General features: G+C 36.4%; 3 protein-coding genes across 6 annotated transcripts; 2 read left to right on the plus strand and 1 right to left on the minus strand.

The window, feature by feature from the left end:
• Nucleotides 1-1,852: 1,852 nt before the first annotated feature.
• Nucleotides 1,853-3,704, plus strand: LOC127430925 (28S ribosomal protein S18c, mitochondrial-like). Its single transcript, XM_051681065.1, has 7 exons — nt 1,853-1,918; nt 2,062-2,096; nt 2,207-2,261; nt 3,016-3,099; nt 3,214-3,271; nt 3,365-3,424; nt 3,628-3,704. The coding sequence occupies exons 1-7, from the start codon at nt 1,853-1,855 to the stop codon at nt 3,702-3,704; spliced, it is 435 nt and encodes a 144-aa protein (XP_051537025.1).
• Nucleotides 3,282-9,862, minus strand: LOC127431134 (BRCA1-A complex subunit Abraxas 1-like). Of its 2 annotated transcripts, none has more exons than XM_051681411.1 (9): nt 9,638-9,862; nt 9,398-9,488; nt 9,227-9,263; nt 9,048-9,114; nt 7,095-7,153; nt 6,866-6,985; nt 6,691-6,775; nt 4,867-4,981; nt 3,282-4,547 (listed from the first exon to the last, which is right to left on the minus strand). In XM_051681411.1, exons 1-9 carry the CDS (start codon nt 9,722-9,724, stop codon nt 4,168-4,170), a joined length of 1,041 nt encoding a protein of 346 aa, XP_051537371.1. In that variant the 5' UTR covers nt 9,725-9,862; the 3' UTR covers nt 3,282-4,167. The 2 variants fall into 2 exon arrangements, with proteins under 2 accessions (XP_051537371.1, XP_051537370.1); XM_051681410.1 differs by having other exon boundaries at nt 7,095-7,288.
• A 1,177-nt stretch (nt 9,863-11,039) lies between these two features.
• Nucleotides 11,040-24,490, plus strand: LOC127431149 (glycerol-3-phosphate acyltransferase 3-like). 3 transcript variants are annotated; one of them, XM_051681427.1, is made up of 13 exons: nt 11,040-11,175; nt 13,388-13,585; nt 14,804-14,870; nt 16,915-17,209; nt 18,822-18,896; nt 19,135-19,224; nt 20,467-20,560; nt 20,641-20,756; nt 20,878-20,933; nt 21,983-22,068; nt 22,161-22,289; nt 23,170-23,249; nt 23,545-24,490. In XM_051681427.1, exons 2-13 carry the CDS (start codon nt 13,442-13,444, stop codon nt 23,660-23,662), a joined length of 1,350 nt encoding a protein of 449 aa, XP_051537387.1. In that variant the 5' UTR covers nt 11,040-11,175; nt 13,388-13,441; the 3' UTR covers nt 23,663-24,490. The 3 variants fall into 3 exon arrangements, with proteins under 3 accessions (XP_051537387.1, XP_051537388.1, XP_051537386.1); XM_051681428.1 differs by lacking the exon at nt 11,040-11,175 and adding an exon at nt 13,719-13,770 and having other exon boundaries at nt 13,462-13,585; XM_051681426.1 differs by lacking the exons at nt 11,040-11,175; nt 13,388-13,585 and having other exon boundaries at nt 13,778-14,870.
• Nucleotides 24,491-26,448: the final 1,958 nt, after the last annotated feature.

The following is a 26,448-nucleotide window of genomic DNA, read 5'->3' on the forward strand; positions in this document are numbered from 1 at the left end:
ACTCTACCCACCCTAGCAACCGGGCCAATTGGTTGCTTAGGAAGTTGGACTGGAGTCACTCAGCACCCCTGGATTCAAATTTGCGACTCCAGGTGTGGTAGTCAGCATCTTTACTTGCTGAGCTACCCAGGCCCCTGTGATTACTGCTTTTAACTGTACAAGAAACTGTATTATAAGAGACAAGTCTGTAAATGTCACATGTGCCCAAAGGTTAGATGCAGCACCATGAAGAAACATTATTTATTAAGATATGAACTTGTTTTCAAAGAATATATCTTGAATATCCCTTGGCAAAATGTTTTTATCTTTGCAGACATAGATCTAACCCAAGCAATTTTGCTTCTCAGAAAACCTTTAAAATCGTTTTAAGGGTGTTTTTATTGAGAAGTTAAATATTAAAATTCTTTGTGCAGCATTGTCTGATATCATCGAATTACTACGATTTGATATGGTATTTCATATATATATATATATATATATATATATATATATATATATATATATATATATATATATATATATATAAAATAAAAAACAGCTGAATGGCAGATTTACTTTTCATAATGTTTTTATTAGACTAGAACGGGGTTTCATTGCGATGAAGGTTGGGATGAAGTGGAGCAGGCAGCACATTTGATGCGCATTTTATGTGCATTGTTGTACCTGTTTGCAGCTGTACAATACTGTTTCTGATGAGACATGTCTCTCCAATGATCTGTTCGACTACTGAATGTGGCCAGCAGTGCCTGTCTTATGGCTACTGTCCGTTTTACAGAGCCATTTAACGTCAGTCAGAGTCAAGTGCGCATCGCATTACAGATTATCTTTAATCTAATACTGTACTTATCTCAATACATGATTGTAATAGAACAGAAAATATCTCAAACTAAGAAATCATTTTTAGTTACTGTGTGTTCCTTCTCTATAGTGACATGGGAAAGTTCTCCAAACGCAGCACATCCCAAACCAAAATTTCCATTTTACAGCTTATATCTGAATGCCTTTTCAATTAGTTACATAAACATAATATAGCCTACTATTGACTTGATAAGGATTACTTCTGTTTCAAGTGCTTAACTACATACTTTTTTATTCTAAAGGTGAATTAAACGAAAATCAGAGTTTATAAGAAGTCTGTTCAGTTCATTATTTGTGAAGCCGGAGTCACCAATTCACACACACCAGTAAAAGAGTGCATAAGCACAGTCAAGAGTGTCCGGACGGTGCGCACATATTTATGGCAAGTTTTATTTTTTTATAAATCACGATATGCTCGTGGGAAATTGCTTTCGCACATTTCAATGCACTCCTTTTTCACTATGAATCAGCAGTCTCCATGGTGATCATGATTTCAAGCTTGATTACACTTCCTAGCACCATCTAGCGCTCAGCACGTGTCAAGCACTAAGAAGTGTAATCAAGTTTGAAATCACGAGACTGAAATTGCTAGATGTACAGTGAAAAAAGACTTACATTTTGGTCTGTTTTTACCCCAAATTAATTAGATCACTTAAGAAGACCTGGATTAAACAACTGGAGTCATATGGATTTATTTGTGCTGTCTTTATGTGCTTTTTGGAGCTTCAAAGTTTTGGTCACCACTCACTTGCATTTTATGGATATACAGCTGAGCTGAGATATTCTTCTAAAAATCTTCATTTGAGTTCATCAGATGAAAGAAAGTCATACACATCTCGGATGGCATGAGGGTGAGTAAATGATGAGAGAATTTTCATTTTTGGGTGAACTATCCCTTTAAAGCACTCCTAGCATTTAGGAGGAGTTGAGTTTCTCAGGCTTGACAGAAGCAGCAACGAGAAACTGTCATGGTGGCTCCTGAACGGCGAGAGGAATGTTTGCCCTTTCTAATTGTCGCCTGTTTCTACAGGCTCTTCCAAGGCAATCAGTTACACCTAAGGCAACAGATATTTTTACATTATTTTTCTAAATCCTGTTATATGCAATACATTTCCTCGGACATTTAGTAAGTTTTCGTTACCACTACCACTAAACCTAACAATTATATAATATCTTGATCATGGGATAATTAACTTAACCAAGATGCTAATGGAGGTTATAAGATGCTATACGGTTCTGTATCATGGAATTTGAAGCGAACAGAGACAGCATGTTAGTGATCATATGGTCCAGTTGAAGTAACCATTGCCAGTACATTGATATCTCTCCCATTTCATCTGTTCTATAGCAACATCAGAGGTCTGACAACATCTTCGCAAGAGACACCGAAAAAGGATGAAATAGTACATTTTCAAAATTTGTAGTTACTGTCCATAAACTCATTTTAAAGGGATAGTTCACCAAAAATTCTCTCCTAATTTACTCACCCTCATCCCATCCAAGATGTGTATGAATTTCTTTCTTCTGCTGAACACCAACGAAGATTTGTAGAAGAATATTTCAGATATCCATACAATGCAAGTGAATGGGTGCCAAAAGTTTGAAACTCCAAAATGCACATAAACACAGCATAAACGTAACCCATAGAACTCCAGTGGTTAAATCCATATCTTCTGAAGCAACATGATAGGTGTGGGTGAGAAACAGATCAATATTTATGTCTGTTTTTACCATAATTTTTCCTCCCTGCCCAGTAGGTGGCGATATGCACGAATAATAAGAACAAGAATGTAAAAGTGGAGAGTGATAGTAAAAAAGGACTTAAATACTTAAGTGTTTCTCACCCACACCTATCAAACTGCTTCAGAAGACCCTGTATGGATTTAACCACTGGAGACTTTATGCTTTTTTATGTGCATTTTTGGAGCTTAAAATTTTGGCACCCATTCACTTGCATTGTATGGACCTACAGAGCTGAAATATTCTTCTAAAAATCTTCGTTTGAGTTCTGCAGAAGAAAGTTTGTCATACACATCTGGGAAGGCATGAAGTAAATGATGAATTTTAATTTTTAAGTGAACTATCCCTTTAAGTAAAAATTATAATAATATTAATTGAATGCACATTTGTACTAATACTGCAACATAGCTTGATCAGCCCATCAAAATGGAAAACCCATACAAGCAACCTCAGAAAACCTGCATTCTCTGCAATATATCCGTAGACTACAAAAATGTTCAGGTTGGTAAAATGAATAAGAAAATGAGTATTAGTTATCAATATTTAGTTTTGAGTCAAAATAGTCACAGGACTCTTTGGTCAGAAAGCTTTTTTTTTTCATTAATCTCTCTCCAGCTGTTGTCTCAGTTCATTTCACCACAGACAGGCAGAGTATATGGCAGACATGAAACAGGCAAGAGTACTTTAAGTTCAAATGTTCATCTCTTTAATATTTTTTATAAATGTGATTCAGGCATTAATTCAAAATACTAACTTTTGCTCACAGGCTTGTGTGGACGAAAGCAAAAGGAGGTATCGAAGGCAATAAAGAAAGCTTGCTCAATGAGTAAGAATTCAAATGTGCAATTTGTGTGTGTTATTTTATATGTTGCTTTAGAGATGTGAAACTTGTTTCCTTGTAAATTTCAGTCTGTTGCTTGTAGGTCTGAAATTATGAATTAAGGCTTGTGCCTTTTGTAAAATATCAATGGATGTAAAATTTACATACCCAGGAAATTTGATTCATGAAGGTCTTTGTTCTGTCCACAGGTTACATGTCAGTCACACTCAAGGATCCCCAGTTTATGAAAGACCCTGACATTTGTGGCACTAGACAATTTGAGTAGATTGCTATTCTGGGTTAAAATTGTTTGAAGCAAGTATGTGAAGGCTATGACTTCTAACCAACTGCAGGCCTAGATTGTTAAAATGGTAGAAGTTTCTGTAACTCTGTTGTTTGTAAAACTAAAAACACAAACTTGTAATTAAAATTAAAAGTAAAATTGTCAACCTCAATGGCAGTTAATAAACAAAAAAATAATTATTATGCTATACTCCTACTGTAACTGAAGAGAGCATGCATAAAATCCCTTAAGGGAATAACACACCACCACCACCACCACCACCACCATGTACATTTTGTGGGAAATTATTAATCTTTAGAAAAAAAATTTATTGTATTTAACAAAATAGCACAACCCATGCTCAGTAGGCATGTTAAAATAAAGGCAACCTCCAGGTGTAAAATATGTAATGCTTTCAAGTCATTGGTAGATTGCTCTACTGCTAAAATGGGCTCTGTCCTACTATTTAAAAGACAGGGGAATTACTTCTGCTCTGTCCATTCACATCAATCTCTGTATCTGACCCACTCTCTGAGGCAGGCTCACCGAGATCATTAGTGTTCCTCTTCCTTTTAAGTCTTTGAGAAAAACCAGCGACGAGACATTTTTTTCTGAGTCTGGGGGCTCGATCGAATTTCCTCTTGGTATGCTGATTCTCCACAATCAAAGGCAGTTTGGTAGGAATATCAATACCATGGTTGGTATTACAGCACAGTTCTAATACAGGGAAGCCCTGAACAGTGAGGGTTTGTGTCCGTAATGAGGGCGCATCAGGGAACAGCATTCCCAGAGATGAACACAGTAGAATGTTCTCCTTGGGTTTCTCTGGAGAGGCGCATTTCTGGGCTGAAACAAAAAGTATGACATAACAAAAGTTAATCACAGGGTTACAACTGCTACATCACAACAAAACCTCTAGAGGTACTGGTACAAGGTATTTTTATATGGTATTTTTGCTGTTGTCTGGTGTTTACACTACAGTGTGGACACATGCACTTTTGACTACCTCTGAATGTAGTTTGATTGATCAGATTTCACTTTTTTGACCTCATTTACACAGGTATTTCATGCTTCCACTTGTGAACAGATCACCCGAAACTCATGTTACTACCAGGTGTAAACAATTTCAAAGTAAAGGACAGACCCCTTATATACCAGATCTTACTTTCATTTTTGTCTAAGTGTCTCTTCTGTTTCCTCATCGAATCTTTGAGTAGAGCGATGTCTTCTTGAAGCTTCTCCACTGCTCTTTCACTCCTCTCCACTTCCTCACACATTTTCTGTAAAAAGATGATTAAGGATGTGAAACTTGCTTATACTGTACATGATTTACAGAGATTCAGTCTGGATTTTAGGTGGATTTTGCTGATAACGTAGCTGGTGGAAAATGCTGATAACCAATTAATCGGCCAATAGTTTTTAAAATCAATTTATAGAATGTTCAAAAATGTTCTTAGTATTTCCTTACAATGACGGGCACAGACACAGCGGCAACAAGAGTCCAAAATGAATCAAATCCAAGTTGCAGTTTATTGTTTAACCAAAATCCCAATTAAAATAGGGGGAAAAAATATTTGGTGCATAAATCGGGACTTTTAACTATAAACAAGCCTGAAACACCAGGGACTTTTATTTTGAAATGACAGACTTTGCTCAGTTACAACCAAATTAAGCTCTTTTAGAATATATATATATATATATATATATATATATATATATATATATATATATATATATATATATATTATACACACTGATCAGCCACAACATTAAAACCACCTGCCTAATATTGTGTAGGTCCCCCTCGTGCTGCCAAAACAGAGCCAACCCGCATCTCAGAATAACATTCTGAGATGCTATTCTTCTCACCACAATTGTACAGAGTGGTTATCTGAGTTACCATAGACTTTGTCAGTTCGAAACAGTCTGGCCATTCTTCACTGACCTCTCTCATCAACAAGGTGTTTCCATCTGCAGAAGTGCCACTCACTGGGTGTTTTTTTTTTTTTTTTTGGCACCATTCAGAGTACATGCTAGAGACTGTTGTGTGTGAAAATCCCAGGAGATCAGCAGTTACAGAAATACTCAAACCAGCCCATCTGGCACCAACTATCATGCCACGGTCCAAATCACTGAGATACATTTTTTCTCTCATTCTGATGGGTTGATGTAAACATTAACTGAAGCTCCTGACTCGTATCTGCATGATTTTATGCACTGCAGCCACACGATTGGCTGATTAGATAATCGCATGGATGATTGTTGGTGAGGGGCAGTTTGGCGGTTGGAAAGTCCTTGTTGATTAGAGAAGTCAACAGAGAATGGCCTGACTGGTTTGAACTGACAAAGTCTACGGTAACTCAAGATAACCACTTTGTACAATTGAGGTGAGAAGAATATCATCTCAGAATGCTATTCTGAGATGCGGATTGGCGCTGTTTTGGCAGCATGAGGGGGATCTACACAATATTAGTCAGGTGGTTTTAATGTTGTGGCTGATCGGTGTATATACAGACATATAAAATCACAAGATAAGGTTTAATGAGGAATAAGGATTTTTATTATTCACAAGATATGAAGCTGGAGACAAAATATATCTGCTGATGGGGCATGTTTCAATATAGTCACATTTGTCTTTGCATGCCCTCGCTTCAATTTAGAACACCTGACTATCTAAACAAAACAAAAAATAAAAATATGCATTGAAGCAAGGATTAAAAATATGGAAGAATATTGTCAATGATGACAGATTTATTGTTTTATACTGTAGAATCCTTCACAAAGGAATGGCCACAGAGGAACATGGAGGAATAATAAAAATAAAAAATATCGACAACTATTGGTATAGATTTTTGCCGATAACTGATAGTTGCAAAAAGCAACTATAGGCACCGAATAATTGTAAAACCAATATATCAGTCTACCACTAGTCAGGACGATATGAAGCATTGCTTATATTTGCTAACTAATGTCTCTTTAGGATACTAACCTGCATTTCAGCAAATAAGGCATCATTCATGTCACTAACATTTCTGACCTCTTTTAAATCATCCCTTGAACAGAAGAATTTGGTCCTGACAGAGAAGAAAATGTGAATGATTTTGCATGATTTAGCAAAACAAGGAATAATATCTGCAATTGTGACATATGACCTGCCTTTGTACCTGTGTTTATTAACTGCTTGACTCTGTTCTAAAGATGGACACATGGCTGGCAATCTCCAGTAGTCTTGCTGCTCAAGATTGCCCAGGTTGCTCACAAAGATGGGGATGCTTATATATTGGCTACATGGAGAAATTGAATAGTTGTTGATTATTTCAGCCATACCTGAACTCAAGATGTTCTTAAAAGTCTCTTTTATATTTGTGCGAAAGTACAATCGTTGGATCTCACCTGCTGTGCCATATGAAAGTGGAGAATTCAAGGCGATGGGTGGAGACTGATGCTGTTGCCTGAGAGGGTGTGAGCAACAAGAAGACAAGTTCCTGATTGGACAGAGTTTTTCTCATATTCTGATGAATCACTTGTTCCATGAAAGTCATTTGCTGACTGGTGTTTCTTCGTTGTCTGTACCAACCAATCACATTCTCCACAAAAGACAAGAGGGTAAAAGAGTAAGAAAAGAACTCTTTGATGCGTCACGTTTTATTATAAATTAGTGCCCGACCGATATATGTATATAATGCAGAAAACAATGCTTTAGAATTGGTGTCATAGCGTAGTTTGTCCAGCAGAGCGCGCTCCGACTCCACTGTTTACAGAGCTGAACTGACGGTGGTTCTGCAGACAGGGCGGAGTTAAACGGTGTGGATTTGAACGATAGTTTGTGAAATACATACTGGAAAGTTTATTAAAAAAAATTACCCCATCATTTTATATAACTAATATAACGTTAACCCTGTCCCTGACAACCATGTCACTCCTGTTTATCACATCTGTTTGCTGTTAGCCAGCTATAGTTTGTCAGTGCAGTCAGTAATGTAGCAGATTGAAAGGTAAACATCAGAGTATCTTTTTGCAGCTCAACAGACAACAGTGCGGTGGTGGGTTGTGTGTGGTGAGTGTTGATTTCACGCTTCACTGTTACCTAGTAAGTGAGACACAATGCTGGAAAGTAAATAAAGTCCATCTTTTACTCTCCGTGGCAACAGCTTATAGCTAACTAGCTAACCACGTAGCTACTTTCATAGCTTGTCAGCTAAATGGAAGCTAATGTGTAAACATGTATTCACCAAACTGTTTTGTTCAGGATTCACAGTTTGGTACCCCCTTCAACCGAACAATTCCAGTCGTTGCATTTATAAAATGTAATATTTAAAAGTCTGGTTTTCCAGACATTAAAATAGGATATGTAATAAAAGTAGATTTAATAAATAGTATATTTGCCCTGTGTAAATAATAATATATAGGAACTGTATCTAAAATAAATGAGGGGTGATAAATACTAATACAAGATGCTGGAAAAATAGACATTTATTCATTTTAATATCTTATATATATATTTTGAATGTGTTGAAACTTGACACCGGGCGACACACACTAAAAACTGCACCGTTAGATCGGTTTCATGCTGAAGAGCAACGCTTAAAAGTAAGTTTATTTTTTCTCTCGTAAATGTAAATGAGTGTAAATGCCAACATCATCATATATGTGTGATGCCTGTCAATCAAAACATGAGCTCATTGATGTCATTAAATGAGTCTGCTTTTTTATTCCATCAGTTACTCCTGGTCGGATGCTTCCGTATATATTTAGTTTATACGTAGGGTTAGATCCTACATAAATGTAATGGTGCAACGCTCAAATATTTAGTAGAGCATAAATTGTGACTTTGTGCCCATTTACGCCACAACTAGGCTAAGTTGTAACGTACGTATAGCTGGTGCAACCGGCCCCTTATGTTTATTTAGCTATTTATTTTATTTTTATTTATTCTTTATTTAAATTGTCAGCCATTGACTGATACTAAACAGTACTGATGTTTATTTAGCTATTTATTTTATTTTTATTTATTCTTTATTTTAATGGTAGGCAATTGACTGATACTAAACATTCAGTACTGATTTTTATCTTATTTATTTTGTTTAAGAAAGCAGCCTTCTGAGTACCTTTGCATAGTCATATCGGTGCAATATCGGTGCACAATCCACATACAAAAGGTCTGTTTTCATTCCAGCTCAAAAATTAGCTCTATCGGTCACCATATCGGTAATCAGTGAATTTTCCCTCTCTAAAATATATTTTAGATATCGGTATCGGTCTCAAAAATACCATATCGGTAGGGTTCTATTAAAAATGCAGCAGAAATAGGCCAAATGCATTTCGAAATGAAAATAAAGTGAATACCTCTTTGTACTCAGACAGCATCTGTCTTAATTTCTGCTCACTCACATCGCCAACATTATTGTAGAAGCTTTAGGAGAGATGAGGTAGAAGAAAAGAAACATTTTTAGAAGAAAAAAACCCAGAAGGTAAAACCTTAATATAATACAGATTTGTGGAAAAATAGTAAACATTTTGCCTACCTATGGAGCTTACGACAAGGAATGTGTTTTTGAATATCTGAAAAAGAGAAAATAATGACACTGGTGTTAAAATGGAAGTTGTCATGGCTCCGTCATGTGACAACAGTTCCTCTAACTTTGTGTGTTTGGACTGTGACTATTATGTGACAAAAGTAAGCGTTGACAACTTACTTATAGTGTGCTCAAACTGTATTTGATCGATCTGTGAGTCTGTGATTCGACAGTTCTCCTCTCCAACACTCTCACCAAGAATGAGACCTTCCTGTAAACAGAGCACAAACATAAACAGAAGTTTACACATGGAAAATGCTTCGCAAATATATTTATTCTTGAATTAGTTTGACATTTAATGGGAAAACCACTAAGTGTCAGCAGTTTCATATAGTCACACTGGGATCTTTTGAAACTCACCACATCAGCATCACTGTTCAAATGGTGAAACATCAACGAACTCAAAATAAAACCCGACATACGGACAGTGGTGTTGTATTCCTCCATGCTTTCGGACTAAACCCTGTATTAACTATGCAACTTCATAGTTCTAAGTTAAAGCTAAGAGTTAATGGGCTTCATGTACAAACATTCTACACTTGAACGTTCCATTGACTAATTCTCTATTCTCGGAATAGCAGTTTACACAGCTGAACAGTTTTCTATGCTGCCACCTTGTGGTGCGGAATAACGAGTAGTTCGACTTTAAAAGGATAGTTCACTCAAAATGAAAACTCTCTCATCATTTACTCATCCTCATGCTATCCCAGATTTGACTGACTTTCTTTCTTCTGCAGAACACAAATGAAAATGTTTAATAGAATATCTCATCTCTGTTGGTCCATACAATGCAAGTGAATGGTGACCAGAACTTTGAAGCTCCAAAAAGCACATAAAGGCAGCATAAACACAATCTATACAACTCCAGTGGTTAAATCCATATCTTCTGAAGCAATGTGATTGGTGTAGGTGAAAAACTGATCAATATTTGTGTGAACAGCTAAAAAACAAAAGATGAAATATGTGGAAGAGAAAGTGGAGATTTATCCAAACAGGACAAAAATATTGATCTGTTTCTCACCCATACCTATTATATCGCTTCTGAAGATATGGATCTAACAACTGGATGCTGTCTTTATGCTGCCTTTATGTGCTTTTTGGAGCTTCAAAGTTTTGGTCACCATTCACTTGCATTGTATGGACCTGAAGAGCTGAGATATTCTTCTTAAAATCTTTGTATTCAGCAGAAGAAAGAAAGTACACATGCACATCAGGGATGGCCTGAGGGTGAATAAATGATGAGATAATTTTTATTTTTGGGTGAACAATTCCTTTAACACACTTCAGTATATATAAAAATATATAATTTATATAATATTAGAATTATTTATTAATATTGTAATATATGAATATAGATTTTTTTTAAACATTTATAATATTATTTTAATACTATTATAATATTAATGTGATATATTTATTTAAAAAAATATTAATATATACAAAATTATAGTTTAATTTAATATAATATAAAAAATAAATATATAAAAATATATTATTTTTTTATATCTTCCTTTTTATGTTTTACACTCAAATGATCAGTGTTGTTGGTTTTTATATGCAAAATAGATTCAGTTCTGGTTTAATTACCTTTAAAACTTAAAAAACTTTAACAGTTTAAAACTTTACAGTTTAACATTTAAATCGTACATGTAGCGGTAATAACGGTTGATATTTATTGGTGTTGCCAAACAGCGCGAAAACAATGTAATGACGTTTTGAAATGTGACACCATATGCTGTTCACCACAAGGAGGCGCTATCGCATCATTTTTAATTATTGGAAGACGAACAATTTAACCTGTCAAAAGAAGTTTTTCAGATATAGATTTTGTACTTGGGATACATATAAACGTCTGACGCCTGGAATGAAGAGATGAATGTTATCCCTGTATTGTGAAGGTGAGTGGATTGATTCTCGAAGCTTGTTTGGTTGGTGCTGTTTTAGTGCTCATGTGATAGTGCTGTTACATTGTTATGGCACAGCGGTTTCTTATAACGGAAAAGCAACAGATGGACAACTTGCGTCTTAAAAGTTTTATTAAGGATTTTATAGGTGCCATTTAAGTTTAGTTTAGTATAGTAGCGTTACAGTCAAAATCATATAAAAAAATATAAAATGTAATGTATACATAATAGTTTTTGATAACTTTCTTGCGAGAGTTTCGGTACTTAAGGGGGGAGATTATCCCAGTGCGTCAAACAGACCTTCACATAAACAGTAAACATAGTATATGCTAAAATACCATAGTTCTTATAGTTATATAGTAAAACTGTGGTAATTTTGTAGTAGCCGCTATTGTCATCAAATACATGCAGTCAGGGGTGCAACAACCCATTTTCGAGGATGTATGCGATACTTACATTGGCATCCCCGTTACGGTCTCCGGGCGGTGGGTGTGGGATCCCCTTTGAAAATGTTTGCCTTCAGATGAGGGGGGTTGGGGGTCCCAATGGGTGTGCCTCGTTGGTGGGCCGCCGGCGTCCCCATTAATATAGCGCCCTTATGCATTGCATACATTGCATATATGGTTTTTGCGCCTCTGTATACAGTATATTCACACATACGTAGGGTACAAGGGCTAAAGGCTCCCCGGGATAAAAGGCACATTTGATCTGATTTTCTCCCAAAACATGAAATAGCAACAAAAACTAACACAGCACCTGTTTGTCACTATGCACTAGAAAAATTTCATAAACCATGAGATCATTGTATGGACTGTCTAAAGTTTGATTTTGAAGTAATTTGATCTTTATCATTTTTTTAAATGTTGCAAATTTATGTAGCTAATTAGAGTCCCTGAAATTATCACATTTATTTTGAGACAAAATACTTATTTGGTATTTTCAGGTCTGTTCAAGGTGATTAAATCAAAACTGTCCAGTACATGAAAGGATATTATTTTGGGTAAAAGCCCCCCTGTTACAGGGGCTAAAGGCCCCCATTAAACACTTTGTTTAAGATTTGTTATTAAAAAATATGTTCAAAGTGGACTCACGTTGACTGATCCAAATGCAATGGATATTAATTTGTTTATAGAGTACTTGAGATGTTATAAAATGCCAAATGTGATTGAAATGAAAAAGAAACGATGCACCCTTTTCTGAAGTGAATTAGCATCATCTAAATCTTTTACTCAAAAAAGCATCTTGCAGTCTCAAATGTATTTGCATAATTTGACCAATTTTGCCCTAACACTATTGCCCCTATATCTAAAATATCTCACCCTCCTGGGGGCCTTTTACCATAACAGGCCCCCTAGCCACCTTTAAAAAAAAAAATAAAAAAAATTGTTTTTATATATACAGTACTGTGCAAAAGTTTTAGGCACTTAAGATGTTTCACAAAAGCATTTGTCTTAAGATGGTTATTTATATCTTCATCTTTAGTGTCAATGGGAAAAATACATTTTAGACTCCCAAACATTACTTTTGCAGATAGAAAAGATTAGAATAGAAGAACAGGGAGCTCTGCAAGAGATGTCATGGCCCCCACAAAGCCCCCCACTGAACATCGTGTCAGTCTGGGATTAAAAGAAGAGACAGAAGCAATTGAGACAGCCGAAATAGATAGAAGAACTGTGGCGAATTCTCCAAGAAGCTTGTAACATCCTATCTGCCAACAACAGGTGTACCTAGGAGAATTGATGCTGTTTTAAAGGCAAAGGTGTTCACACCAAATATTGATTTAGCTTTTTTATGTTTACTGGACTTTATATGACATTAATTGATAAATGAAAACTATTTATGGCATTATTTTTGAAGACATCCTCACTATGCAACATTTTTCACAAGTGCCTAAATCTTTGGCACAGTACTGTATACATAAAACCACCTTCTGTTTTTATTTCTATTCACACAAATGATGTTGCTCAATCAATATTCACACTGTCAATACACATCATATGCACATTTTCCTTAAGGTGTGCCTTTAGCCCCGTTGTAACCTACATGAAAACAAACACGCATACAAAATGACAGAAAGCTTTTTACACTGTTTAAAACAGGCATGAAAAGATAATAGACAGTACAACCACACTTATTACGAAATTTCATTTTGACAGTAAATGTGCAACACTTTTATTTTGGCTTGTCCCTTAACCCACTTGAGCAGATGGCGCAAGTCAAGAGCAGAGTCCCATAGACTGATAGGAAGGAGTGCAGAGAGATGGAAGGTGCTTGGGATATTGCATCTGTGATCCTCCAGGGGTGGCTGTTAATTGTGGTGGGCCTCATCATGTTACCTGCCATGTTTGGCATGTCCCTGGGGTTCACTGATATCTACATCAAGGTGCTGGTTAAGATACTAGAGGTAAATGAGTCACGTGTCAATTATTAAAAAGAATGTAATTAAGAGCACTGCATACTTTACATATTTGATGTTATGTAAAACAATTGCAGATGCAAACTTAGAAAACATTTTTTCCTTTACTCTCTTTACCTAGACATGGCTGAAGTTGATGATGCCAAGACAACCTTGCAAAAGAGGGTCGAAAGGCACGAAACGAAAAAAAAAAATCATTTTTAATTAGGAGTTTCGCTGACAGTATTCAATGCATATAAGCAGGACATATTGCTCTCTGATTTGTCCTTGACAGTTTTATTATAGTTTATCACTGTTAATTTAATTTTCTATTTTACATTATTTTCAATTTGTCCTTTCAGTTTAGTTTAATTTTTGCATATTTAGTTTTTGTTTTAGTTTTAGTATTTTAGGGCTGCCCAAAGTTAATGTATTAACTCATTTAAGTATGCATTATCTGATTCAGTATGTTCAACTGTGTTCAGTTTCTCAGGGCTCTCTAATGTTATTACTATCTAGTGGTATTTTCATGTTGAACGAAGGCAGGTTGTCAGGGTTTCACATTTTATAATATACTGGCACTGCTTATCAAAAATTTAAACTTTGTAGTCATAAAATACACACACACACACACACACACACACACACACACACACACACACACACACACACATATATATATATATATTTTTTTAAATGTTATGTTTTCATTTAGTTTTCATTTACAATGATACACTCTGGTTGCTACACACGCTCACGGTGAAATCGTAAGGATTCATACAACTTTTCTAAATTTGGCTAATTCGTATGATATCGTACGACTGCACTCGTATGAATTTGTACGAGTTTCACTACAGCCAATGACGTCGCTGGACATTGTTTCCATCTAATACGTGACAATTAATTGCTTCTGTCACACACAACAGCTTCCTATCATGTTTACACACTCTACTGATCGATTAGGTTTAGGTAAGGGGTTTGGGTAAGGGCATAATATTAATAAGCATGTCCTTAACGCCTTGTGCGTGAAACTCGCGCTTACTTCCGCGTTAGACATCCGGGTTTTTGCACGTGATGAAATTGTACAAATTTATACGAATTAATTCATACGAGATCATACGAAATAGCCAACTCGTAAAATATGTACGAATTTTCATGAGACTGCTACATGACAGTTTAAGGGATACCCTGTATGTAAGAAGAAAAATAACCTTTTTCTTTGGGCAGTGGGCAACTCTCAGGATCCAGAGAGGCCAAAAGGAGCAGACCACACTCTCATCACAGTCAACTAACGGTGAGTTTCATTTAGAGTTATTCATCACAAAAGTAGTTTTAAAGGGATAGTTCACCCAAAAATGAAAATTCTGTCATCATTTACTCACCTCATTTTGTTTCAAACCTGTATGACATCTTTTCTTTTGTGGAACACAAAAGGAGATATTATGCAGAATGTCAGCCACAGTCATCATTGACTTTCATTGCATCTTTTTTCATTGCAAAGTCATATGGTTTTGGAACAACACGAATATGACAGTATTTTAAATTTTGGTTGAACTAACTCCTAAAGTATACATGTTTGATAGCTGCAAGACATGCTGTACATCCACTTGAACAACAGTATGAAACCTGATTGGTCAAAGAGAACATGTGAAATCTCAGCTTACCACTTTATTAGGTTACACAATCATTAAAAAGTTTGCTTAAATCTTTGGCTGTTGCAACATGGCTTATTGTCATTCCTTGTTGTTTTATTGAATTAATACTTATTGCCGCATTTACAAAGTATATTCATAGATAATAAAAGCTGCTTTGTGTCTTGTTTTAGTTGACACACGCTCTTTATGTAAAAACAATGTGTTTTAATGATTTTATTATTGTCCTCATGCCTGTGGTCAGTCAGTTGAAAGTACTATAAGCGATATTGCAACAAGTGACAGATTTCATAATTTCAGTTGGTTCTATTTTTGAACTTTACCCGGCTTGAGAGAGGGCATGCCTCGCTGGTGGTTTGGTAAGATTTATGTGAATCCAGAGAGTTCCAGTAAAAAGAGCAATTAAAGTATATAGAGGCATTTGTGTCACAGAAGTGGTCTGTCTATTAATATAGTTATTTATTCAAATTTTGTTTCTAAACTTTTTGTAATTGTATTTATATTGTTCAAGATTTTAAATTATGCTTATTTGTGAAGGCTTGAATAACACTGTGTAACAATTGTTGTTTTTGTTTTTTGTTCCTGGGTAGTAAGTGTTATTTCCTAATTGCTTATGCCTCAAAAGTATAGAAAATGGCTATTATTCCCCACAAACTTTGCTTTTGTGACCAGGACAGTGATATTTTGAAATGTACCTATTTCCAATGAGAAAACAGGTGAATTTGTGTCTTTTCGTTCACATAAAGTCAGAAAAAACAACAACATATGAATCCAAATTAACATGTATTTATACTAAAGTAATATTCAAAGCCGTGCTGGTCCATAATGGTAACAAGTACCCGTCTTCCCCTGGCTCACTCGGTGGACCTCAAAGAGGATTACAACAGCATCAAGACCTTGCTGGATGCCTTGTATTATGATGAGTACGGCTGGGAGGTCATAGGAGACTTCAAAATGGTGGCATTCCTGATGGGCCTCCAAGGTGGTTTTACCAAGTTTCCCTGCTATCTTTGCCTTTGGGACAGCAGAAACACCAAGGCGCACTACCACAGGCGGGACTGGCCACAGCGGAACGAGTTCTCTGTGGGGAGGAACAACGTCAAGTGGGAGCCACAGGTGGACCCCTGGAAGGTGCTGATGCCACCACTGCACATCAAATTGGGCCTTATGAAACAATTTGTCAGAGCTCTAGATACGGAGTTGGCAGCCTTCAAGACTTCTTCCCTAAGCTGTCTGAGGCAAAGGTCAAAGCCGGTGTCTTCGTTGGACCACAGATAAAGAAGGATTTTGGATTCATATGTTGTTTTTTTCTGAGATTATGTGAATGAAAAGACAAACATTTGCCCGTTTTCTCATTGGAAATAGGTAAATTTCAAAATATCACTGTCATGGTCACAAAAGCAAAGTTTGTGGGGAATAATAGCCATTTTCTATACTTTTAAGGCATAAGCAATTAGGAAATAACACTTACTACCCAGGAACAAAAATTGTGTTACATAGTGTAATCGTTCATGTTTCGTGGATCAAGAGGAATGAAATCGTACAAAGGGATTACGCAACATATAAAACCAAATACTCCAGAAGCACTGCACAGTTTGCACGAGGGTGTTTCTTCATTGTGTCTTATGACATTCTCTAAAGAATAGAAATCACTGCAAACACTTTAAACATATAATACCTTCTCAGGGATCATAGAGAAGGACGATGGATCGATGGAGGAGAAGATTGGGGAACTGCGACGGTCCCACCCCAAATTTCTGGCAGAGGGAGACTTTACGCTATGTGATGTCTTCTATTTCTGTAAGAAAGGCATTGAGAACATTGTTGAGGATCAGGTGACTCAGCGCTTCTCGTCAGAGGAACTGGCTTCCTGGAACCTCCTCACGCGAACCAACAACAACTTTCGTTACATCAGTGTGCGGGTCACTATCATATGGAGCTTGGGAGTTTTTATACGTTACAGTATCCTGCTGCCTCTCAGGTGAAATCAGCGTGATCTCTTTGTCCGTTATTACAGTAGTTAATCCATTGCAACCCTCCAGTATCTTACATATGGAAGATTCTCACAAAGCCTATCCAGAACACGTCAGAGTCATATTTGACCCAGTGGTGTAGCCAAGGGTGGGCCTGGGTGGGCCTTGGCCTACCCAAATTAGACCCAGGCCTACCTAGAATATTAGAGATTATTCTTTGACTTCAAATATACAGTACTGTGCAAAAGTTTTAGGCATTTAAGATGTTTCACAAAAACATTTGACTTTAGATGGTTATTTATATCTTCAGCTTTAGTGTGTTAATAGGAAAAATACATTTTAGACTCTCAAACATTACTTTTGCAAATAGAAAAGATTAGAATAGAAGAACAGGGCACTCTGCAAGAGATGTCATGGCCCCCACAGAGCTCCCCACTGAATACTGAGTCAGTCTGGGATTACAAGAAGAGACAGAAGCAATTGAGACGAAATAGATAGAAGAACTGTGGTGAATTCTCCAAGAAGCTTGGAACATCCTATCTGCCAACAACCAAGAAAAACTGTGTCCAGGTGTACCTAGGAGAACTGGGGCTGTTTTGAAGGCAAAGGTGGTCACACCGAATAATGATTTAGCTTTTTTTTATGTTTACTGGACTTTGTATGATGTTAATTGATAAATGAAAACTATTTATGTCATTATTTTTGAAGACATTCTCACTATGCAACATTTTTCACAAGTGCCTAAAACTTTTGCACAGTACTCTATACTTATAAAATAGTTTAAAAAATGCATTCATTCTGATTTCTGAAAGTGTGAAAGAACTGTTTGAATGTGCCGCTTCTCTGTTGTTAAGGAAAATGTGGTTTAAAAACAGTTTGGGCGAAAACTTCCGTTTTTATTGAGGCCCATCCAAAAGTAATTTCCTGGCTACGCCCTTGATTTGACCCCAAAGTCAAAAGAAAGAAAAAAATATATATTTTGTTGACTGAAATTTATGCCTATTTTTAGGACCATTAAGATTTGTTTTGTAGTGTGACATTATTTTCATGATAATTACACACCCCTATTCTCATTAACATATGGGAAAAAAATCTCATTCCCATTACTGTAATGTGGAAAAAATAATATATTATTTAAAATGAAAAGTATTTATAGATGGCTGTATTGTACTGTCTTAAATTTATGCTGAAAACAGTAAACTACTGTGTTACAGCAACGAGGAAAAAACGAACAATAACTTCAGAAGTAAACGCCCAGATGCATTTAGGGGAAACTGTTCTTGCTTAAGGAATAATTTAACCAAAAATCTCTCATCATTTACTCACCCTCATGCCATCCCAGATGTGTATGACTTTCTTCTGCTGAATACAAATGTAGATTTTAGAAGAATATCTCAGCTCTGTAGGTATATACAATGCAAGTGAATGGTGAGCAAAACTCTGAAGCTCAAAAAGCACAGAAAGTCAGCATAAAAGTAATCCATAAGACTCCAGTGGTTAAATCCATATATTCCATATATTTTGTGTGTGTGTGTGTACTTTTGGGGAGAAATGTGGATATATTTTTGTGAGTTTCACCCATTTATATATATTTAATAACTGTATTGCTCTTTGCCATAGGATCACTTTGGCTGCTATTGGATTGAGCTGGCTGGTGATTGGAACTACTATTGTTGGATTTCTACCCAACAGCAAGTAATTAAAATTGTATACCATAATTAATTATATTGATTAATTAGATATTCTCTTGTCCTCCATGAATGGACCTGTAATGAAATTAAACAGTTATTGCTGACTGAAACAACAATTGTGCTTTATCAAAATTTGTAACATATGGATTGAATGCTGATCTTTATATAGAAAATTCTTATTTTACTTTGAAGTTTGAGTTTGAAGAAGCATTTTCTAACACCCAGGTCTATGTCTCTTTTAGTGCGAAGAACTGGCTCAGTGATCTGGTTCACATTACATGCTACAGAATATGTGCCAGAGGCTTGTCAGCCACTATCCACTATCATAATAAGTGAGTCACTGCTTCTTTTTTTATCCCAGCCTTTCCTCTTGGATCTTTGTCTTAATGTCTTCAATTTCCCTCTCCTTCTCACTGTTTTGCTCCATCCATTTTAGTCTCATGAGCACACACACACACACACACACACACACACACACACACACACACACACACACACACACACACACTTGTTGGTGCAGCTATCCTTATGAGGACTCATCGTTTAGTATGTTTTTTTAAGCGATTTGAATTATGGGGACACTAGAAATGTCCTCATAAACCACATTTATAGCATAATACCCTTGTAATTACCAGTTTGTAACCTAAAAAAATGTCCTTGTAAACCACCCAAACCCACACACACACACACACACACACACACACACGTTGGTGCACCTATCATTATGAGGACTCTCCATAGAAATAATGATTTTTATACTGTACAAACTATAGATTCTATCCCCTAACCCTAAACCTAACCCTCACAAAAATCTTTCTGCATTTTTACATAAAAAAAAAAAAAACATAGTTTAGTATGTTTTTTAAGCGATTTGAATTATGGGGACACTAGAAATGTCCTCATAAACCACATTTATAGCATAATACCCTTGTAATTACCAGTTTGTAACCTACACAAATGTCCTTGTAAACCACCCAAACCCACCCACACACACAAAACACACACACACACTTTTTTATTGTTTTATATGAAGCCAATTATAATTACTATGAACTCACCTTAACTTACAACCTCACCCAACCCCTAAAAGAAAACATTTAGCATTTTTAGATTTTTAGATCCCTGAATATCTCCAGGTTTTGACATATTTACTACAGCATACCTTTCAGGACAAATTTGTAGGAAAAAAACTAAAACTATAGCAAAGTGTGTACACCCACACAAAAGTTTGTTTTTCTATCATGGTGGTGTCTTTTTTATTTATTATTGTTTTAATGAGCTAATGATATTTTTTTATCCTCTAACTCTCACAGAAACCTTTTTACATTTTTAGATTTTCATGTATACATTATTAAGTATGTTTATTAAGCCATTTTCCTCGTGGTAAATGTTGGCTGGTCCTCGCAATATAGGTGATTTCTGGTTTTACTATCTTTGTGAAGACATTTGGTCCCAAAAATATAGGCACCATCTGACCCACACATACTTACTACTCTCTGCTTCTTTCCTTTCAACTCCCTAATATAGTCAGATGGCTAATGTCTCTTATGTTTGTTTTATGGGATGCATAACAGGGAGAATCGCCCAAAAAAAGGAGGTATCTGTGTTGCCAACCACACCTCCCCGATTGACATTGTCATTCTGGCAAATGATGGATGTTATGCTATGGTGAGTCATGTTGACAATATTCAATGTATTGATGTGTGGGTCTGTATCTGGTGTCTTAAAGTCAGTTCCATTCTTCTCAGGTGGGTCAAGTTCACGGAGGGCTAATGGGGGTCATCCAGAGATCAATGGTGCGATCCTGTCCCCATGTGTGGTTTGAGAGATCAGAGGTGAAAGATCGCCATGCAGTTGCCAAAAGGTGACAAAGAGTTTAAACAGCTTGTGTGAATGTATGTTTATGTGTGTTCATTAGCCCGATGTACAGTGTGTGTTCAGTTGTTTTCTTTCATTGGAAAGCCTCACTATTGCTGTTTCTGCAGGTTAAAAGACCATATTGCTGATAAAACCAAGCTGCCAGTCTTGATCTTCCCAGAGGGTAAAAATGATGTGATTGTGTCCTAAGTGTGTAGAAACGCAGTATTCACTGTCTATTGGTATAGATATGGATATAATGGCTGATGTTTATTTTCATTCTTTCATTATTTTCAAGTGTAAACGTACACAACTTAAAGGTATCCACCTTTTTTCCTGGGGGTCTTAATGGGGAAACAAATGTGGTTGGAACTTCCACCGGAAGACGTTCTATAGCATTCCTTAGCTCTTGCTGCAGTCATTTTAGACCCTGTTTACAGCTGTAATAAGACGCGTTTCTTGTGATCCTTTTGCAAATGATCAGCATCAAATATAGCTGTAAACGGTGTGTAAAATGTTTTGTTATTGGGTCACAAAAAACACATACAGAGGTAGTCAAAAACCACATTGCATTTGAGTTTAAAACGGCAACCTGATGCATCCCGTATGGCAGCAAAGCACCACCTCTCACCAGTCAATCACCCACCGAACAGAGTTTAAACTTACGTGTGGATTTAAAAGGAAATAAATAACCGTCCGATCGGAAAACTTGAAAAAGCGATTACATACCCAAGGATGAGAACTTCACAGCTCCTCCTCAGATGTGTCTGTCTGATTTGAACATGCATGGTGACAGTACAAGCACACATATCTGAAGGTGAACTAGCACAGGTACTCCACTAAAACAACCGATAATTCTGCACGAAATGTTGCGTTTGTGCTTAGATTTAATCTCAGCTGCACCTGGGGAAACAGCGCACCGGTTGTTCGCGCTTTCTGTCTTTATGACTTTTTTGCAGTTTATTATTGTTCAGTATCACACTGATATAGTGATTGATGTATGTCCATACGAAATCACACACGCTGTCCTCAAAATCCCAACACCACAACGAAAGAATGAATGGACGTTTGCTGCAACAACAGCTGTGTTTACTTGACAATGGAAGTAACGCCCTTGTTTCTCACTAAGCATCACGGGACGTAGGAAAAAGGTGGATATAATAAAGTATTTATCTATGCCAATTGTTAAACCTAGTCCCAATTCCCTACGGTCTGTGTTTGTGTTCATTTTAGGTACTTGCATTAATAATACATCAGTCATGATGTTCAGGAAGGGAAGCTTTGAAATGGGTGGGACAATATACCCAGTAGCAATCAAGGTATTGAGTGCCAAGAATGCAGTCTTTTATTACAACAGCATTAGGGTTACCCTCTGAAAGAGTGACACACCTCATTTACTCCTCTCTCTCAGTATGACCCTCAGTTTGGAGATGCCTTCTGGAACAGTGCCAAGTACAAAATGGTGAGCTACCTCCTCAGAATGATGACCAGCTGGGCCATTGTGTGCAACGTGTGGTACCTCCCACCTATGACTCAACAGGTTAGCAGGAACATGAATTAGAATGCAGTATTTTTTATATTTATCAAAAGGAGTTTTGATATTTGCATAATAATATGTGTTTCAACATTTGAAAGGGTTTCATAAATGCCTACATACATTTTTTTTAGATAAATTTACTAAAAATCACATGCATTTTTGTACTTATGTAGGGACCTGTGTTCCTTTAATCTAGTAAACTGTGCATTTGTTTTCATCATGTGGGCCATATACTGTATTCAGTGGCTGTAATTAAGTGGTGAACATGATAAAATAAATGTCAATGAATTGTCAAAGAAAATTTTCTTCATGGCAAGTAGAATGAGCTTTATCAGGGTTCCCACGGTCATGTAAAACCTGGAAATATCAGGTAATTTTAAAACAGTGTTTTCCAGGCTTGGAAAATAAGTGGAAATTATACAGTCTCAAAAGTCATGGAAATTTCTATGGTGACTAATCATTTTTCTAGTTTTTCTCTGCTGTAAAAGATTTCATTTGATATATATTGCTCTTTTGAAGAACTTGTATAGAGAGAAGCTTTCTTGAAAGCCATAGTGATGTTTTGAGCCAGTTCTTTTCAGTGAATTAGTTGAAACAGTTCACAAATCAGTTTAAATGATTCATTAGCAAATCGGTCTGAATCAAAATGATTTTTAATATGTTTCCAGTAATCAAAAATGGCTGAAATGTCATGGGAAATCACTGGTCAAGAAGGGTTGCACCCTGTTTTCATTATAAGCTAGCTAGCTAGATAGATCTGCTCAGCTTTTGTCTTGTTCAGAAGCTTACATTGTTTCATTTTAGAAGTTACAACTATTTACCCATTCACACACTTTCACAAACCTATTTATTATTTAATCTGAGTCTCAGTTTGCTTTTGTAGGATGGGGAGGATGCGGTTCGTTTTGCTAACAGAGTGAAATCAGCCATAGCACATCAGGGAGGACTAGTGGACTTGTCCTGGTAAGAACACACACATGCCTACACAGATATTGCAAGTTTTCAAATTACAACTAAATGTAAAATGAATGAATGATTAATTATTATTTATAATACTCAGAAATAATTTCTAGAATCCATCGAATGTGTAGAACGTATACAGGCAGTATATATTTGGTGGACCAATATGTTTTTCAATGGCCAATATTTAGAGAGCAAGATATAATCTCAAAATGGGCAAATATAGGCCAGTACATTTGGCTTGGTCAATATACTGGTCCATCACAATTTTTTGCAATAGATTATTGTTGTGTTGCAGGGATGGAGGACTGAAGCGAGCCAAGGTGAATGACTCATTTAAAGAGGAGCAGCAGAAGATGTACAGCAGTATGATCGTTGGTTCGGATTGTACCGAGACCTCTGTGGGTCCTGCATAGATTTTAGCTCACGATATTTATGAACTTGATTTGAACGTGAGAAACACTTCAAGGTCAGCAATCGGACACAATCACTCATCTTGCACCAACACAGTCATGATTCTGTGTGATTTTTCACCTTTTGATATAGTGGACTCTTTTTTAAAAATTCAAAATTGTGGTGATATATAGATTCATTACTCTTTCTCAGAAAATTCTTTTGTCAGGTTCTTTGTTCTTGTATGTTGTTGGGTGCTAGTATGTTTTGTTTTTCCCACTATACACTATATAGATTTGCATGTCACTTTAATGCATGATTATATCCTAATCTGTTCCTGTTACATGATTTCTTAAAGACTGCTTCTGATAAGGCTCTTGAAGAATGTGAGCTGCACACTGTTAATAGTATAGTTCGCCCAAAATGAAAAGTCTGCAGTTGTTCCAATCCTTAACAACTTTCTTTCTTCCACAGAACACAGGAGGAGATGTTAGGCAGAATAACAAATCTCAGTCACTGTTCAGTTGCATTGCATCTGTTTTCCATTCAATAAAAGTGAATGGGGACTGAGACTGCCATTTCACATAACATCTCAATTTGTGTTCCATGGAAGAAAGACAGAAAATTTAGAACAAGATAAGAATAAGTAAATAAAGACAGAATTTACATTTTGGGATGAACTATCCCTATAATAACTTCCTGCTTTTCTCATGTCAGTTGACTGTTCTTGTATAGACACTAGAGGTCACTCTTACCAAACTAAAGAAAATCTTACCCACCTTAGACTAAGTCAGACACCGTCTTGATTGCCTTTTCTCTATAAAAAATAAAAACATAAAAATGAAATTAAATATGAATTTATATCTTTGGTTTTACATACATTATTATTGTAAATATCATATTTAGAAAGATCTGTAATTCATCGAATCATTCGTAATCTCAAAGTATGAGCCAAATCTGTGACAATGTAACAACCACATAAAATATACATATACTGTAGCAATCAAGCCTTTATCAATAGAATTACATTAAGCATGTGAGCACTTTTCAGCCCTCTATGAAAGGGCAAATCTGTCTCCTATCTGTCAATTAGTGATGGGTGATGCACAAACCACCATTAAGTTCTTGATTGCACAAGCATTAGCTCATTTTACTTAGAGCTCCATTGGAACATCCACCATAAGGCACTAACATTTTGCTACAGAAACTTGACAGAAACTCTCATAGTTTCCATGCATCGGAAGAGGAGAGGGTGCAGCCATGGTACATTCAAACATCAGAGTGTGAGCAATATGTGCTTACTGTGATGGCAGTTTAATAAAGAAAGCATAGAGTGTGAAATAGAACATAGTTATTCTCTGGCACAGAGGGCTGGAGCAGGCTTAGATCACTCTCTCTCTCTCTCTCTCTCTCTCTCTCTCTCTCTCTCTCTCTCTCTCTCTCTCTCTCTCTCTCTCTCGCTCTCTGCAGCACATCTCCAGACAATCCTCCAACCCCTGTGAAAGGCAACACTGGGCTTTAATAACAGTCCTGCAACTTAAATTGCTTGAACAGAAATGTTTGTTCTCCCTTAACAGGATTGTAAATTATTAATCGGATCTGAAGCCGATTTTATAACCTGATTGTTGAGGTGGGATTCTCTACGAGCAGTGCTCTGGCACACCATTTACTGTGATGTATGTGTCTGCACATCTTTATATCCAATTTAATGTGATTCAGATAGATTTCAAAGCGACATCATAAAAACCATGGAAGTGACCCCAGCAGAGGCTTGAACGCAGGCTCTGTATGATCGCCGGCCATGTCTCTGTATTTTGATTAGATTTTCCTGATTTCTGTTTTTACCCAGATGTGATCTATACAAATGAAATGCCAGTACACTCAGAAAATATGAATAAATCGCTAAATTAGATCATTTTGCAGGAGAATGTAGTTCAAGCGAGACATCATTTTAAATCACAGTTTGCCTGGAACTGAGTGGTTTACCTCATCAGAAGGGTAAATGACCCTACCTCTGCCGAGGACCTACTATTAGTTAGAGCAAAATGTTTTTTAAATACATTGTTCTACAATCCTTTCTGGGACTCGAGTGGACCTCCTACACTAATGCATGAGATCTTGAGGTACAATATGTCTCTTAGGGAAAAATCAATAGAGGAACACTGGGAGAAGAGTCTCTAAAGACTCTAAAAGCTCGGCACCTCGGGAGGAGTTTTAGTGCTCGAAAAGCCCAAACGCAACCCTATTAAATTTAGTCAGGTTTTAGTATAATGGTTTGATAAATAAAACGTTACTCTTGGTTGGCAAGAGTTGGAATACCATCTGCTTATCTATTATGGTTGCTTGCTCTGTTTAGATTTTAATTGAATCATTTACTATATTTAGACAATCAAATTACCTTAAACTCTGGTTGTAATCCTGAGGTGTGCATTTGTTTATATTAGTGTCAATAAATGTCCTTTTAATAAGCTTTAGTATTAAATGTTTTTCATTTTCTAAAATTATGTTTACATCTCTTTTTTGTTTATGTGAATGGAGCAGAATACTCCACAACTGATGCTTCTTTGCTTGTTTCCGAGACAGACCTGACTGTAAAAAATGGATTACAAAGAATGTATACGGTCCGAATGAAAGGGCTGACGCAGTGTCTGCGGACAGGAAAAATAATACAATGAAAGAAGTGTGCTCGGCTTTTGTCGTGGTGCTTAGACATGTCCTCTCCAGGACCATAGCTGGAACCAAAGGATGTGCATGATGCTTTAACATGGTACACTCTGAATCTCTGAAGTTCAAAACATGTCTCAGCCTC

Source organism: Myxocyprinus asiaticus, chromosome 40, assembly GCF_019703515.2.
Source record: "Myxocyprinus asiaticus isolate MX2 ecotype Aquarium Trade chromosome 40, UBuf_Myxa_2, whole genome shotgun sequence".
Taxonomy (NCBI): Eukaryota; Metazoa; Chordata; class Actinopteri; order Cypriniformes; family Catostomidae; genus Myxocyprinus; species Myxocyprinus asiaticus.

Coding starts and splice junctions, on each gene's coding strand:
- LOC127430925 (XM_051681065.1), top strand. CDS start 1,853: ATGTTTGCCCTTTCTAATTGTCGCCTGTTTCTACAGGCTCTTCCAAGG. Junction 3,272..3,364: donor ATATGGCAGACATGAAACAG/GCAAGAGTACTT, acceptor TTTTGCTCACAG/GCTTGTGTGGACGAAAGCAA. Junction 3,425..3,627: donor AAAGAAAGCTTGCTCAATGA/GTAAGAATTCAA, acceptor TTCTGTCCACAG/GTTACATGTCAGTCACACTC.
- LOC127431134 (XM_051681410.1), bottom strand. CDS start 9,724: ATGGAGGAATACAACACCACTGTCCGTATGTCGGGTTTTATTTTGAGT. Junction 6,776..6,865: donor CAAGCAGTTAATAAACACAG/GTACAAAGGCAG, acceptor CTTCTCTGTCAG/GACCAAATTCTTCTGTTCAA. Junction 4,982..6,690: donor CCTTATTTGCTGAAATGCAG/GTTAGTATCCTA, acceptor ATCTTTTTACAG/AAAATGTGTGAGGAAGTGGA.
- LOC127431149 (XM_051681426.1), top strand. CDS start 14,651: ATGAAATTGTACAAATTTATACGAATTAATTCATACGAGATCATACGA. Junction 22,069..22,160: donor TATACCCAGTAGCAATCAAG/GTATTGAGTGCC, acceptor CCTCTCTCTCAG/TATGACCCTCAGTTTGGAGA. Junction 22,290..23,169: donor TCCCACCTATGACTCAACAG/GTTAGCAGGAAC, acceptor TTGCTTTTGTAG/GATGGGGAGGATGCGGTTCG.